Below are 17,123 nucleotides of genomic sequence, written 5' to 3' on the forward strand. Positions count from 1 at the left end.
GAAGTGTTCACTTGGGTGTTTGTGCACTATATAGGTAAGTCATGCTTTTGTATTCTCTTATATCCTGACGAAAAACTGATAAAGTTGCAGGGTAAATGGAGGGCAGCACACAGAACTTTCTATATATATTGTGCACATACAGTATGTATATGCCTGAGGATTCTTGTCCTCATCATTTTGGAGTGACTTCTGGGTCTCCAGATTATCATTGTTCAAAATACAATGTGCTGACGTTCACATAAAGTGTTGTACAAAGGTCAGAGCACATTTTGACATACTATATGAAATGAAAATTCATACACCCAGCTTATTTTAAAACCGCCTTGAAAATAATGATCATACAGCATATATGAAAACTTCCTAGGCTTCAAGGATGAGGAACCGGTTCACAACATACAGTTTGAAATTAAGTGGATATTTTTTCATGAAATAGTAGCACAACCACTGAAGTGTCCAAAACAGGTTTACTAAATGACAAAAGAAGTTTGTCCCACAGTACAGGAGCACATTTTTGCTGCCATACTATTGTTCATTGTAAACGGTTGTTACGTGATAACAAAATGCTTTTGTATGCATCTTATATTCATTTTTAAGTAATGTATTACAAAATACTAATTTGAAGTTAAAACTCGCTCCATAAAAAAGAAATACTGTATACATATATATATATATAATTTTTTTTTTTTTTTTTTTAAACAGGAAAGAAAAAAAGTTCCAAGATTAAAGTACAATAGTATAGTCAACTGCACTGGGACTTCCAAAATAATTCTTAATAAAAGTGCATTAGCTTTGTCCATTGAAAAGTGAAATACTTGCTAAATCTTGATTTCAGTTTTATTCCATCATTTGCCCATATACAATGCCATATGAACAATCCAAATGGGGGAATTACCTAGGAAACATGATGAGAAATCCGCTATCAACAGGCTATATGAGGCAGATTCCACAGTGATGAAAAGGCTTCTGATCCCGGATACTGAAATATAGACTGGTCTTTCACAAGATGCAGAGAAAAACCAGTTGTTCTTTGTGGCTGATTAGCTACATCACAGGAACATAGCCAAATAGCAGTATAGGTCTTTTTCTGTTTATACCAGCCACACAAAGCTCTTTACATTAAAAACACCAAATCAGTGATTTATTTTACAAGCAGGATAAGAACTAACAGATACACAAAAAATGGGTCTACTTTGTCTTTAATATTAAACTCTTTAACTGCTAAAACAAAAATAAAAACATAAAAAAAAGAAAAAAATCAAGACGTGAGAAAATGAGAATCATTACTACCCTTTAAATACAAGGGGATAGCGAACATAATGCACCACATGTCAGGGTCCCCTTTGATAGAAAAAGAGAGTAATGAATAGTTACATATAGAAACATTAGCTTCTTCCTGAAACTGAACACACACACACACACACATCTGTCCTGCAAGAGTATGCTGTGAATATGACGGTTTTTCCATTATTTATAAACACTAGAAAGTGTGTTGGTAATTTCCCTCTTAACTCTACAAAATAAAATCCAATATAAGGTTATTTGTTTAGTCTTCACTGGTTCAATGATCAACAGCTGAACATGGTAATGGCCATTTCTTTGTTACTTCCAATTAACATGGGGAAATGTAAAAAAAAGAAAAGAAAAAAAAAAGGTGTTTACTATGTGCAAAATTACAGGAAGTCTAATGGTAGATTATTTCCATTGCTGTATGTTTTGGATACCAGACCAAAGTACTTGAGCACAGGGTAAATGGCATAATTTTGGCTGTAATCCCTTTCAGACTGCTAAGCTACTATATAGCTGGTCTTCCAGTTGCATAAACCTTACATAATGTATGCAGGTTTGCATTAGTGTTTATGGAAAAACATGATGAAAACATAAAAACAGACAGCAATTTACTCTAATTTTGCAGTATTAAATATTGATGATGTGCCCTTATGGTAAGTCTGGATATGTTTTAAGCACAATCGGTTTTTTTTGTGAGTTGTTGGGAAAAAATTAAAACAAAAAAACAATGAAATCCCTGATGGGTTAATACCTCTTGCACTTTGAGGTTCCTAAAAATGTGTGAATCATGGAGGAACCAATATACTAAAAGAAAGAGGTCTGCCTTACAGAATAGAAAAAGAACACATGCCAATTCATGTTACAACAGGATCTTAGCCTAAAAGCACATATTTCCTGGGTGAAACAAACGTTAATTGTGCTACTTCCACATGGAGTGGTAGATCGGTCTAATCTGGTCTAAGCACTACTAGTCTGATTGCAATACTCCTGGTTTCTGTGAATGCAGGATATTGTGTACTTTGTGGACAGTAAAGGTATATCGGGGGGGGGGGGAGAGAGAGAACAGCAGTGTGTGAAAGTAGGCATCACTTGGCCCTAACATTGGGTTAACATTAAGGTGGAAGAATGCTTTAACCTGTTGAATGGTCAAAAAGGGTTGCAACACGTTTTATACATTTTTTTTTTTGAATCAGTTATTGAATAATGTAAAGTATGTGGCACCTCAATGCATCCAACAGTGTCACTCAACACAACTATACAAGAGACTTCTTTCTGTCTTTCTAGTAGTATCAGTCATTTTTGCAGAAGAGTAAAAAGCAATCTCCCACTTTGCTCCAGTTAAAAAGAAATTACAGTTCCTATTGTGGGGTCAAACACCTAAATGCAGGTGTATGATAGTCTGGGGTTAATAGAGTCATTTGCTCATCTCTGTGCCCGCTTTCCATCCAGATGTACTATTCTGTGATGTATTGAGTCTCATTGAGATCCAGCAGGGGAGAACTTGATTCAATTTATATATATACACACACAAAGAGTTGGACTTTGGGGCAAAAGTTGGGCAGTGCACAAGTCCAGCGTGAAAATGTTGCATTCACAGTTTACCGATTGCCCCACTTTATATAGAAGGTATGGTTTTTGTTGGTTTGGAATTAAGGGGGCTGATAGGATCGGATGCTAATTTAATCAGACAGTTCCGCTTCAGAGTCCTCTTTTGCTTTGGTCAGCTCTTCGTGAACTTCTCGAACCATTAGGATACGGGTCAGCATGCTGTCCAATGTGCCTGGGTCAATGGGCATGTTGGAGAACCACATGGGGCTATTGGGCACACAAGAACGCTCTGGCTGAAGGTAGAAGACATCACTCCGTTGCTTCACACTTTCAGAACTGCTTGGGGGAGAGAACAGAGGGAGATGGATGAAGCAAGAACTATACTAACTTGCAAAATAGAATTTATGCACAAATGTAATGTTTGCATTTAGTGGAAATGTTTGAAAATTATTTAAGAAAAAATAAATAAAAGGACTTAGGGGGGTATGCAATGTGCCGCCGCTATTTCCGACGTGGGAAATAGTGGTAGCTCCCTGTTCAATGCTATTTTTAGCAACAGCATTGAAGCGGGATCACGGCAGAACTGGCCCGTTCTGCTAATAACAGCCGTGGATTGTTGCGATCCCGACCGCAGATAGCCAATCCACGGCCGTTTTCACGGTCACGCCCCCTTTGCGCCGAGCGGCAGACAGGACATTGAATCCCGCCTGTTGATCAGATTGCAAACGGGCCAGGATCACGGCTGTCCATTAGTGATCCAAACAATGTTAAGCATGTATTTTGTACTCGAGTAAAAAAAGCTTGTTTACATATTTAAATGGATAACACCTACTACATCTTCTATTTAATTTCCAACGGCCTCAATACACTAGGCCGATGTATCCCATACTAGAATCGCATGCATGGATGGCCAGCTTGAGCTCACAATTAGTTCAGTTAGAACTTCCTTCAGAAGCAAGTGATGAAAGACAAATGGCTGTCCCAAAGCTACCCTCAATGGGCAGTAGAAAATGAATAGCCACCTGGAATAGTTTTTTACACCCAGTACTCAAGAAACCAAAAATCAACCCCCCCCCCAATGTAAATGATTGCCGCTTTAAAAGAAAATAAAAAAGGGGCCTCAATGTATAAACCAAATAAAGTATAAACCTCAAAGTATAAAGTACTTACCATTTGGACAAATAAAATTCATACAGTCTGACTGGACACCTGAGAGGGTTGTCTGTGTTCTCAGCCATCTCCATCACAAATTGGCCATCCTCTTCATCTAGTCTCTTTCGCTTTCCCGTTAACTTTTCTATATTTATATAAAATAAATAAACGTTATTTATAGATGAGTGCATATAAAGTGTCACCTTTGCTATCTATTTGAAACTTCTTTAATGGGTAGAATTTAAGTAACTATCTACAGTATCTTCATTATTAAAGAACAGAAGTACTTGGCCAGGAGACTAAGCAGCAGCTGGGTATCCTTGCTCAGGATACCAACCCAGTACTGGCTCAATTCTATCCTGGATTAATAAATCTCCATTAAAAAACTAAAATAATTTACAGTTTCTTAATACACCTTTTACAGTGCCACAATAACAGTATTACTGCCCAAATATGGTTCAACGGAAAAGGGTCTCAAAATAATCTGTGTCCACTTACCCAGAATCTGATCAATTAGCATTGAAATCTTTTGTTCTTCCTAGACAAAAGATTTCAGGCAAGCGCACATCCTCACAAAGGACTTCTCTTAAGATCCCATGTGCGTTCCTATAGATCTTTTGCTAAATCTTCTGATCTTTCATGCAGCATATAAGATCAGAAGATATAGCAAAAGATCTGTGGGAGCGCACATCCGATTGATCGATCTGCAGCCGATTTTGTGGTAAAAGACGGCCGATCGGTCGGAAATCGTCCGGTCAGCAAAAAAATCGTTCTAGTGTGTGGGCACCTTTAGTGTTTTGTCTGTTGTGGAAGGCTCTCAAAGCCAACTAAAAAAAGGCACATTAATATCTGGGTTGCAGCGTATTTATAGACCGTTCTGGAAAAAGATAGCAATGCAAACTTGCTGGTGTAATAGAATATGAAAAAACATAAATATACTTTTGGAGAAAAAAATAATAATGCCACAAATTTTTTTAAGCATATACCACCCAGATAATATACATTTAACAAACTAGTCTACAATCTACTGTGTAAAGTAGGAACACACACCCTGTTCCAGCTCTGGATTCGGGTAGGGAGGGATGAAGCGCAGGTAGGTGGTCTTGGTGTTGTATTTCAGAGTTTTGGTGCGTCTCATGACATAGGCAAAGGAGAGTTGCTGGTGCTCCGTCACAGTCTTCAGCTGGAAGTATTTGGTGGTGAAGAAAAGCAGGGTGTTGAGAAGGACTATGGGTGAATAGGCGCCAAGCTGTTTACACTCCCACAGATGTTCCTCTTCAATCCTTGAGAACATGAAACCTACAACAGAGATTTCAAAGGCAGCACATTAACAGCCCTGTAATGTAGACTATGGCTTTATACAAATAGCCGCAGCAGCTCATGTATGGTTGCTTATCTATGGACTTACCATTGGGTAACACAGGTGGGTGCCAGTTTTTCAGTAGCTTTGTAAGTTCTACCATAAATCTGGAGTAGGGTTCTGTAAAAATGTTATCTATTCTTCCATTCTCAAAGAGATACTGAAATTGACAAGAGAAACAATATGATTGAATTGGAGGATAAACAACATAAATGTGTGTTTGACTCAGTCATAAAGGCCTGATTCAGAGTTGATTGCAAGAGTAAAGTCTTTCTCAACTGGGCAAAACCATAAGCAATGCAGGTGGGACAAATGGATCCTGTGCATAGAGTTGGGTGCCCACACACTAGGAAGCAATCTTAAGATGTACGCATAAATTTTCCTTGAAATCTTTTGTCCGTCCTAGACAAAACATTTCAGGTAAGCGCACATTTACACCAAAGATTTATCTTAAGATCAGATGTGCGTTCCTATTAATCTTTTGCTACATCTTCTGATCTTTACATGCAGTATGTGAGATCAGAAGATTTACCAAAAGATCCAAGGGAGCGCGCATCTGATAGTGATCGGACGATTTCTCTCTGATTTGCGGTATTATTGGCTATTCGGAGATCATCAAAAAATTGTCCTAGTGTGTGGGCACCTTTACATTTGGGTGGGGTGTGTTCAAAAGGAAATTTAAATTGCATTGTAAAAATAAAGCAGCCAGTATTTACCTCGCACAGAAACAAAATAGCTCCGCCAAATGTATGCTGGCCATACATTAGAATAATTTCAGGGGTGAATGCACGATTACGACGGCTCATACAACGCATTGTGCGTGTTTCTGTGCACATCGCTAGGTGTCTTGGTACTTTTACAATACGATGTGCTGGTCTGCGGGTCTTGAGATGGATCCTATGATCTTACCGGCTGCACGTAAGATCTGAAGATGCTGCTAACGAGCAGTATGCTGGAAATGCAGATCTTACGACCTTAATTGTGTATGAAATCTTTAAGATTCTAAATCATTCTAATTGCTAAACTTTTTTGCGCGTTACATCTGCCCCACATGCAGTGCACATGGTTTTGCCCTTTTGAGAAAGATTCTGTTATTGCGATCAACTTTGGAACAGGGCTGTAGCACACACTGCTGTAAAATCAATTGACACTATGAAGTCTACTAAATCTAATAAACAAATGCACAATTTGGCTCGTGCCTTGTTGGCTTTGGACAAATAAAATTAAATGAAAGGAACTCATGGGTTAAAATAAAATGGATAAACTGTGACATTCTGAACCAATAACTGTGAGAAGTGAGGAACAGCCTTTAACTTAAGTTAATCATTTTGAACAAATACATGCCAAATTCACTAGACACAAACATAGGAATGCTGAACACTGCAGGCAGTTGATTTATTGGTTACCTGTTGAACTCCAAGGCACAGGTATAGGATGCTGTCTGCATTGTATTTTTCTCCATTTGGCCGGCGAACCTCATGAATAAACTGACACAGACCAAAGCTCAGTTCTGCAAAGGTGCATGACAGAACATCTTCTTTCAACTTCACAGGTCGAACTACGAGAGAGCACGGTAGTGAGTAAGGAAATCAAAGTGGTACAGAATAGAGCTTAATGTTTCTGACATATGCAGAAAGAAAAACCCAGACACCAATGATTTACCTCCAAACTTAATGTCTTCCGGTTCCTCTTGTGAGTTTTTCCACCGTACCCAATTTTTCCAAGCATTAACTCCATACATATATTTTAATGTGGAGCCCAAGACTGAGCAACCAGGATATGATCCCTGCATAAGGTTCCGTGGTTCCACAGCGACGACTGACTTTTTGCGGCCCTATAACAAAAAAAAAAAAAAAACTGTAGGTCAGTCAATAAGTCCCATATTTAGGAACAAGACTTGATTCCAGTGTATAGGTTTATATACTCTAAAACTTATTATTTTTTGTTTCCTTATCAATTTTTTATTAAAGTTTTCAAAGCAGAATAAAAGGGGGGATAGGGGGAGGACAGAAGGAAAGAAAAGGATGGGGTGTTCCATGTGCTTATAAAGCCAGGAATCAATGTAAACCCGAACTATATGAAGCAAGGTGTCCTTCTGGCTGCAGAACTGAATACTGCTCTACTACAAAAGATAATCACTGTTTAAAGAGACAAAGATAGGAATGCTGTATTGTTTGCAAATATGAGATGTGATACCACTGGATATGTATAGATTTACTGCTCTCGGTTAGTGCAATTCTGTCAGTCTTAAATAGTTAAGATCTATACCCTGTAAAAGACTATGCCACAGCAGAAAGTTTCTCTCAAAATTCTACACTTTCAAATGCATTCATGGTTACAAATAGTTTTTTAAAGGAGGAATTTGGTTTATAGGTTTTAAATGTCACTTAAATGTATACAAGTCAATTATTATATTATATACCATAACTATCTGTGTCTCTCATGTGCTACTAGCGCATTTCAGGTTGGAGCCGCAAATGACATCATTAACACCCCCTTCAATGCTGATATATGGGCCTACAAGAACACTAATTATTGCCCATGTGTCATCACTCTACCAGCCTGCCCACTTCACTGAGGTTATATGACCAAAGACTGATTGCATGAATAACTGGTTTGATGTAGACAATGTGTGTGTGTGTGTGAAAATTATATGCGAAGACCAATCTCACATATTACCCGTCTATTCACACTAGAAGAGGAACCTAACCTTTTGTGCAGAACGTTTTCTACATATTTTAGATGTGCAGCTAGTAGCAAACTTGGGCACAGCTGTGTCATGTATAGGAATCATTGCTTAGGAGCTCAGAGAACGCACCATGCAGCCCTTACCAAATACCATTCTGTTTATAATCCCTAAACTAGAGGTAGCAGAGGTGAAGCCCTTATATTTTTCCTACCAGCTTTCTTATTATTTTATTTCAATGATCCTAAAAGGTTCCCCCCACTTACCCGTTTTTTTGGCTGTGGAAAGCCATCTCTATGTTTTCGTCTGCCTCGCGATCGAGCAAAAAGACTGGAACTTTTATTCAGGGGGTCAAAAGATTCTATGATTGGAGACAAAGGACATTTCATACAGTTACATATTATATAACAGTGAGGAAAAACAAACTGTCCTTGAAAGCAAGATATTGTTTAATAGAGGCAAACGACTGGTCCTTGGAAGGGATTTGGGGGGGGGGGGGGGGCAGTCTTTTCCCCTTCTACCCTCAACTAACAGTTTTTCCATTCTAATTTTAGTACCCAATGATAGTGCATCATTTCGTCAGGCTGCAATTGCAACTATGGGTGGGTTATTTATCATTTAGTACTGAACAGTATTCTCAGGAAAATCGGTACTTGTTTCCTAGCACGGCGCTCATCGCATCGTATACCATAAGGCTTACAATGGTATGCGATGTGCCCGATGTGTTAAAATCGTATACCATTGTATATGGCATACAATGCGATGGTATACGATTTTAAATTGTATATGCACCCCAATAGGTGTTTTCAATGTTAAATGGCCCCCCTATAAGATTATTAATTGTATAAGCACCGTAATGGGTGCTTACAATGTTAAAAGCACCCCGACACCACCCCCAGTATCAACGCCAACCCCGCGAGGGGTGGCAGTACGCGTCCTCCGACCTTTTCATACCCCCACTATCCACGTCGGTGTGGAGTTGATTTTAGATAGTGTGGCGAGCGCAGCAAGCCCGAAACGTAGCGAGCGCAGTGGAATGCATGTAAAGTAATAAGCATCCGCATGCCGTGCTTTGGGCTTGGTGGCTCGCTGCGCTCGCCACACTAAGTATATTCCATGCCTAAAGGTGTGGAATATACTATCCAGTATATTCCATGCCTAAAGGTGCCCACACACTAGAAATATGTGCAATCTTAAGATGTGCGCATACATTCTTTTATCTGTCCTGTGCAAAAGATTTCAGGCAAGCACACATCTTTACCAAAGATTTTTCTTAAGATCCCATGTGCGTTTCTATGGATCGTATATTAGATGTTAGATCTGCGGGAGCTCGCATCTAACTGATATCAGCCGATAAACATCGGTCGATTGATCAAAAATCGTCGAATCTGCAAAAAAAAAAAATTCTAGTGTGTGGGCACCTTAAAGCAGCGATGGAAACTGTGAAGCGGTCGCAGGGAGGCACTAGTGTATCATTAAGTCCTCATTATGATAAGTCAACATCTCTCACCAAAGCTGGCTCCTACGTGATCTTTTCATAGGCACATTTGGCCCAAATACTGTATGTAACAAGTACAGTTCTGGCGTTCCGTTAATTGCAGACAGAACAGAATTCTGAAGTATTTTTGTATTTTTTTTTTTTAAATTGTGTAATTTTTATTGCATATAGAATGTACATTGAGCACAAGCATACAGTCATAGAAATGGTACATTGACATCTGTTCAAGTCCATGGTAATAAACGTCCCATTTTCCATAAGCATTGTTTGCGTGGTTCTTATACAATCAATTCAACAGTGTATATATTTAGACCATACATTTGTACGCTTCGTGCTATACATATGAGAACAAGTATTACATATTTTTAAACTTTACACCTAGAAAAATAAACTGCTTTAAGAGCTTCCTACCTCTCTTCAAGGGGGAAAGAGGAATAGAGGGAAGAAAAAGGAAAAGAAAAGAAAAAAAAAGAAAAGAGGGAAAAACCAGGATAAATGAAATGTACTTGGTAGTTGTGCGCAACCAGGATTGAGAAATGTGCATAGACGTGGATAGATGAGTATATTAAGTCACCATTTCACGTATTACATTTGTAGCCGTCTTTGTCAATTGGCTCAATCATTATTAAGATTGTGTTGGATGTCGATGGCCGTGGCCAATCTAGAGGAGGTCCATCTACTCCACTTGTTCAGGTATGGAGTGAGCGAACCTCTGGACCTATAGGTGAATCTCTCATGTCCAGAGACCTCATTCACCAGAGCTCTCCAATTATAAATATTTGGGTACGTAACATCAAACCACTTCCTAGCGATAAGGACTTTGGCCAAGGTTGTTAGACACAGGACATATTTATATATCGAGGGCGAAAGATTTTCTTCAAAGTCAAGGGCAAACATACAGTATTTAGGGTCAATGGCCGGGATGGAGGGCTCGGTGGTAGCTATATCTGCCCAAACCGCTTCCCAGAATGCATGGATTTGTGGGCAAGACCAGAGCATGTGCCAGAAATCAGCGGCAGGTGAAGCACACCTAGGGCACGTGTCATCCGATCTGAGCCCTGCCCTAAACATGGATGCGGGGGAGCGGTAGGCTCTATGTAGAACATAAAATGAGATTTGTTGATATCTCATACACGGGGTAGTATATTTGACAAAGTATTTTTGTATTTAGCCTACCAGCACATTTACAGAACCAGAATGTAGAATGGAGTATTAACAAAAAGTGGGGGAGAGGTGAGCAAATGGCTTACATACAGTATATGACGGGGGAGACGCTTACCAGCCTAACTCCAGCTCGCGACCTATGCCAGACGCACCATGCCCCTGACCGCGGCATCTGACTAACAAGGCAGACGGCGCACAGCCGAACACCGGACCTAGTCGAGCCGGCCTGGGGAAAGGGAGCACACGGAGTGCGCCCAGACCCAGGCAGCCACATCCCCCTACCCCAGCTACCTCCAAGCACTCTGCACCCACCACCGACCTCTGTGCAGCAGCCGACCACCCGAATACCATCACAGGGAAGCTCTTAGATCAACGCACAGACAAGCGGGACGCCGCACCTGTGCCCACCGCCACCCTACCCCACACACCCCTACTGTTCCACCCCGGACCCCGCATCCAGACCAACTTCTGGGGACCCCCCGGACTGGAACATTTCCTTTGTCCCCCTGTATTGTTATCACTGTTATTTTATACCACCATTATTATTCTGTATAATTGTACCCTTGTATATCTTTTGCATTACTACCAGTAAAGTTTATTTCAAGCACCCAAACCCGCCTACTATCTATATCATCGCACCTAACACCAAAGAGGCCGAGCGCTACACTAAATCTACCTTTTACCACGTACCCGATTGGACTAGTCACCCAATATGTGAAGGAGCTAACAGTGCGCAGGAACCAAAAACCCAAAGCTTACATACAGTATAGGCAAATACAAGAACAATAATCTGTACAGCTCTGTATTGCAGATCATATCAACTCCTAGCTCAGCGAATACAGTTTTACATAGAACAAAATATAAAATAATATATACGCGTGTTAATGAAGACATGAATTACAGCTATTGCACTTCATAAGTAAATAAATACACAAACCTAAAAAGGATTCCTAGCCTCTTACCCACCATTCTCCGATTCACATGTAGTTGGAAGATACTAGTCGGTTCATGCCACAGAAAGTTTTGCAAGCTTTAGGATATTTAACATGATGGAATAATGTTGGCCAATTCAGTCTATTTTAGTTGTACAACATTTATACATTGAATAGCTTTATTTTTTTTACCAAGAGCCAGACTGAATTATCTGTGAGGTTTCCCCTCACTACTAACATTTGCAGATTACAGGTAGAGGTAAACCGCACTTCTTTATGCTCTCCTCCACAGTGGTTAATTCAGAACGTAAGTATGTTTTTTTTCTCCGGAAGCACCAGAAAACATGCATTGACACACATGGCCTAATTTGAAATGGCCGCTATAAAGTTTTTATTGTTGTTTGCCTACTTGAAGCTACAAAAAATTTACAGCTGACAAACCTGTTGGGAAGTCCGTTTCCAGGTCCTGCTCGATTCCCACTCTAGAGAGCTGCCGAAGTTCTGTGTCTGGCTCTTGCATGTTGTTGGACCTCAGGGTGTAGTGGTTTAATTCCTCTTCCCAACTATGTGGTGTAGACACAGCTTCAGATTCCAAGTCTCCACTGTACGTGCTACCTTGGTCTGTAGTATACAAAATTATACCATATGTAAATGTGTACAAACACTGCCATCGCAACAGTCTCCTTAACAACGTATCTGAAACCTTGCTGTCCCATTATCTATTATCTTCTAAAAAGGTGCTTAATAAATAAGTACATTCTGATTCACAAATCTTCAACATTGGGTTAGCTTGTATCATTTTAACTTCAAAAATTATAAACAAGGCATAATATATTTACATATTTTAAAATAAACCTTTAGAAGCTATATAGGCAACCACCAGGAATTTCGGAAGAGAAGAAAGGGGGTGGACCGGGCCCGCTGACGTCACTATTTTGGGCGGGCCCGGGTCGCAGACATCCCAAAAGGGCATGTGTGATTACAGTAATAAGTGACTTTGTGCGCTGACACCCTCCGTCTGAAACCGTAACCATGAGGTGTAAGGCACCCTTTTCTATTTAAAAAAAGATTGAGTATATAGGTAAAACGTTACTCTCCTTCTCTCACGTGTCTTCACCTCATCAGAGGCTCTCTATTATTGTAAATATGATGGCGACATAGGAGAAATAGAAATCCAAAAATAGTATAATATTGTAGGGATAGACAAATTTATTCAAAAATAGGGGATTACAATAAATTTTGAAAAAACAAGGGGTAATTTCAAATAAAAAGACCACTATATTGTTTTCCAAACTATTAAAAAATGGAGGTTTACCAGATTGCGATGATAAAAATGCCTGTAGAAAGATCTTTCTATCTTAAGGTGTCACTGGTTTTCCGGATCAACCAGGCCTTCAGGTGTCTCCAAAATCAAACAATGCTGGGTCCCCCTCCAGAAAGTCCCAGGATACTGCAAAGCGTATCGGAACTACCTTGTTCCTTCCTCAGGCAGTCCAGTTTGGAATAAATTTGTCTATCCCTACAATATTATACTATTTTTGGATTTCTATTTCTCCTATATCTCCATCATATTTACAATAATGGAGAGCCTCTGATGAGGTGAAGACACGTGAGAGAAGGAGAGTAACGTTTTTACCTATGTATTCACTCTTTTTTCACTTAAATAGAAAAGGGTGCCTTACACCTCACGGTTACGGTTTCTGACGGAGGGTGTCAGCGCACAAAGTCACTTACTACTGTAATCACCCACGCTATTTCTAATTACTAATGGAGTAACTCCAGTGACCAGTGCTGCAGATACTCAGTTCAGCGCCACAGAGTATAGACTCAAACCATTACCACAAAAGTCCCAAAAGGGCATGCCCGTGCCGTCATAGAAGGGGGCGGGCCCAGCTGCCCCGAAGGCTTTGCACTGCCAGGGAAGCACCGGGCATCGCTATCTACAGCGGCACCAGGCTTCCCCGGTCTCACCTGCAGGGAGGAAGGCAGGCTGTTTTAGAGGGCGCTGCCCCGCTAAAACAGCCTAGCGGGAACACCAGATGATGTTGTGCAATATTGAGCAATCACAGCCCACTAATGTATGGTGTGACTGTAAGGAGAACTGTCTGACATAACCTCACTGAGGTGGAGGGTTTAGCTTCACTGATCTTGCAATTGTGATGGTCCCAGTACACAGCACAGACTTAACCAGTTAAATGCTGTTTCAGCTCTTCTAAAATCACCATGAAATTCCATGATGGCATACAGACATGATGCGGCATGTTTTTTTCTTATTTTATTTAAATGAACATAGTAAGCAGTCTTAAAAGTCAGTGAGAATACTGAAGACTGGAATACTATATCAGGGATGGGATTTGGCCCTCCAGCTGTTGTTAAACTATACATCCCAGCATGCCCTGCAATCGTTTTAGCATTGCCAAATAGCAAAACTGTAGGGCATGCAGGGATGTGTAGTTCAACAACAGCTATAGGGCGAAAGGTTCCCCATCCCTATGCTATATGGTCATGAGTGAAGTCTAGAAGATGATTATAAGCAATGACAGAGCCAAAATCAATTTCTGGAGCTTCAAAGCTGCATGCCTACCTCCATGGGATAGAGTTTTTTCCTTTTCCTCATCTTCGGCAATCATCTCCGCCATCTGAAGAATATCTGCCTCAAAGGGATCAGATGGAATTTTTTCCTTGAGGTCCTCTATTGCATCTATTATCTTATCAGCATTGTCAAGAGTGGTAGGGATCAGCATTGGGACAGGGACCTACATGCAACAAAAGGCTGGTTACTCTTTTTACTATCCCACATATGAAGTTGCAAGTTCTGTCACATCTACAGTTCCATGCTCTAAACAAACTTCAAAATAGTACAGTACTTCTTACTTCCAGCAAAGAACAAAATAGAATATCCTCAAACTTAATCATTAGTAAAGGAACAGCGTAGGATCCTGCCAATTCACCATTCTCCACAACTGAATACATTGGCTAATATGAAACATATGCTAGGTCACACATGTTTGCGTAGGATTTCATGTTCATACACTAAATACTACAGAGAAATTCTATACAGTAGTCTTGGCTACATGTAATATTACAGCCAAAAGTAGTATTACAGAATAATTTAATAACAAATTATTAAAAACAAAAAAACTCACAGGCAGTGGTATGCTTAGAGGGAATGGGGCAAACTGTGTATACAGATGCATGGGAACAGGAATAAAGACTGGCACGGGTACAGGAAGCACCAAGATCTGTGGCTTTCCATCCTCCTCTGCAAAGAAATATACAACAAACATGTCATACAACACCACAATCAACATCCACCAAATATTAAGAATGGTGAATATATAATTAAAGCCCTACTGTGATGAAAAAAAGGAGGCCCTACTAAACAGACATTGGGCCAGATGTATCAAGCTTCAAAAGTGATAAAATGGACAGTGATAAACAGACAGCCAATCATCTCCTACCTGTCATGTTACAGGCTGGGTTTGAAAAATAACAGGGAGGAGCTGATTGGCTAGCTGTTTATCACTCTTAATTTTATCACTTTTGAAGCTTGATACACCTGGCCCATTGTCAGGATAGTTGCAAGTCCAACACAATGCATTATAGAGAATTTCTTGTTGTATCTGCGCACTGAGATTGATGTTATGACTAGCTGCGAACACTTATGGATCTGACTGGGATCCAATCTTTTTGAACGTACATAATTTTTGTGGGTTAGTGTCGCGCTCTGTCTTAATTATTAATCAATATGCAGTGAATATACATATATATAGGTGCATATGGCTGTATACAGTAGAAATTGGTAATAGACTCAGTATGTTTGCAATTGAAATTTACTTCAAACAAGGATTTAATTAAAATGTACACGAATTGGCCACAAAAAAGTGTCAATTGGTCATAAGCATATTGCCCCCCATACACGGTCCGTTTATTCGGTCCGTTCTGTACTTTTAAAGTACACATCGTATCGGAGCGCATTCCTAGTGCATGCACTGCGATCCGATACGATGTGTACCTAGTACAAAAAGTATGTGCAGCACATACTTTTTGTACCGTACTATGTGATGCGCGGGAGCGCGCATCGCATAGTACAAAACGGAGCCGGACGCAACAGAGCGTCTATGGGCTCCTTAAGTTGGATAGTCTGTATGCGCAGTCCTTACTGTGCGCATCAAAAGGTTGGTGATTCCTCCCTAGGATTGCGTAAACTTTAGGAACAGTCTGATAAGTCTCTGGTGAGAGCACTTGGATAATAGTCTCTTAGGGTTATCTGAGTGCGGCGTGCCGCTGTCAGATAAGCTAGTGGATTCTTCGGGTACCCCTTTAACAGCCTGATGTCACTCCTAGGTTTTCGGAGGAGTGTGCGGTAGGTGCAGTTTAGGGGGACTGGTGTCACTTCTGCTTGGTGCCGTGTTGCCGTGGGGGACACTGTATACATCTGCCGCTGCCCTCTGCGGCTGAAGTAGGGACTTGTTTCAGTGGACCGGCATCACGGCTGACCTTGTAGCCGTCTCACTTACTTTTGCCGGGATCCCTCCTGCCTCACTGCTCGCTCGCAGCCTCAGGGCACCAAGCAGAAGTGACACCGGTCCCCCTAAACTGCACCTACCGCACACTCCGAAAACCTAGGAGTGACATCAGGCTGTTAAAGGGGTACCCGAAGAATCCACTAGCTTATCTGACAGCGGCACGCTGCACTCAGATAACTATAAGAGACTATTATACAAGTGCTCACCACAAACTTATCAAACTGTTCCTAAAGTTTACGCAATCCTAGGGAGGAATCACCAACCTTTGATGCGCAGTTAGGACTGAGCATACAGACTATCCAACTTATGCTTATGACCAATTGACACTTTTTTGTGGCCAATTGTGTACATTTTAATTGAATCCTTGTTTGAAGTAAATTACAATTGCAAACATACTGAGTCTATTACCAATTTCGGTACTTGTTTCCTAGCACGGCGCCACCGATTTTGATTGTATCCATCGGGTCGGAAAAATCGCGTTGATCGCATCGCATGCCAACCAAATCGCATCCAAATGCCAACCAAGTCTGAAAGCATCTCTAGATGACAACTTCCGCCATCTGGAACGCATGCGGTGCCGTGTTTCCGGGCTTTGGAACGCACCGCCATCTTGGATTTCACTCGGAGACCGGACGCTGTATGCCGATTAGCGGCAATGCTGTACACATGTGTTGTATTTCACTGGGGTATATATATGCCCTGGTTGGGACATGCAAATTACGCTTCTGATGAAGGAACTATTCCGAAAACGAGTTTAAGCGTCATTGCATGTTTTTGTGGACTTGTGGACCCGTGGACAGAGTATTGCTGAGCGGTGAGACCTTACTGAGCCCCCCTTGTATTCCGGATCAAGGGACCCAGTCTGAGGGACAACTCCGTCGATTCCATCTGTATGCTGCTTTGCCTGGGTGACACATTTCTATGCTGTTGTTCAAGTCATTTTATTGTGAGTGTATTTGACTCAATT

At 40.7% G+C, this 17,123-nt stretch overlaps 1 protein-coding gene across 3 annotated transcripts in view; it reads right to left on the bottom strand.

Annotated features, from left to right (window-relative positions):
• Positions 1-480: 480 nt before the first annotated feature.
• Positions 481-17,123, bottom strand: part of ZMYM4 (zinc finger MYM-type containing 4) — a 119,912-nt gene continuing 103,269 nt past the window's right edge. For 2 of the 3 annotated variants that reach the window (XM_083173487.1, XM_083173486.1), the window contains exons 19-28: positions 14,774-14,889; positions 14,212-14,383; positions 12,069-12,248; positions 8,300-8,394; positions 7,010-7,181; positions 6,754-6,905; positions 5,396-5,507; positions 5,038-5,286; positions 4,006-4,132; positions 481-3,174 (exon numbers count right to left, since the gene is read on the bottom strand). In XM_083173487.1, the coding sequence (XP_083029613.1) occupies positions 2,967-3,174; positions 4,006-4,132; positions 5,038-5,286; positions 5,396-5,507; positions 6,754-6,905; positions 7,010-7,181; positions 8,300-8,394; positions 12,069-12,248; positions 14,212-14,383; positions 14,774-14,889 (1,583 nt within the window). In that variant the 3' untranslated portion in view covers positions 481-2,966. The remainder of the gene's footprint in view (positions 3,175-4,005; positions 4,133-5,037; positions 5,287-5,395; positions 5,508-6,753; positions 6,906-7,009; positions 7,182-8,299; positions 8,395-12,068; positions 12,249-14,211; positions 14,384-14,773; positions 14,890-17,123) is intronic. The other variant, XM_083173488.1, reaches the window with a different exon arrangement.

The sequence above is a fragment of the Crinia signifera genome, chromosome 2 (assembly GCF_055691185.1).
Source record: "Crinia signifera chromosome 2, ASM5569118v1, whole genome shotgun sequence".
NCBI classification, from domain to species: Eukaryota; Metazoa; Chordata; class Amphibia; order Anura; family Myobatrachidae; genus Crinia; species Crinia signifera.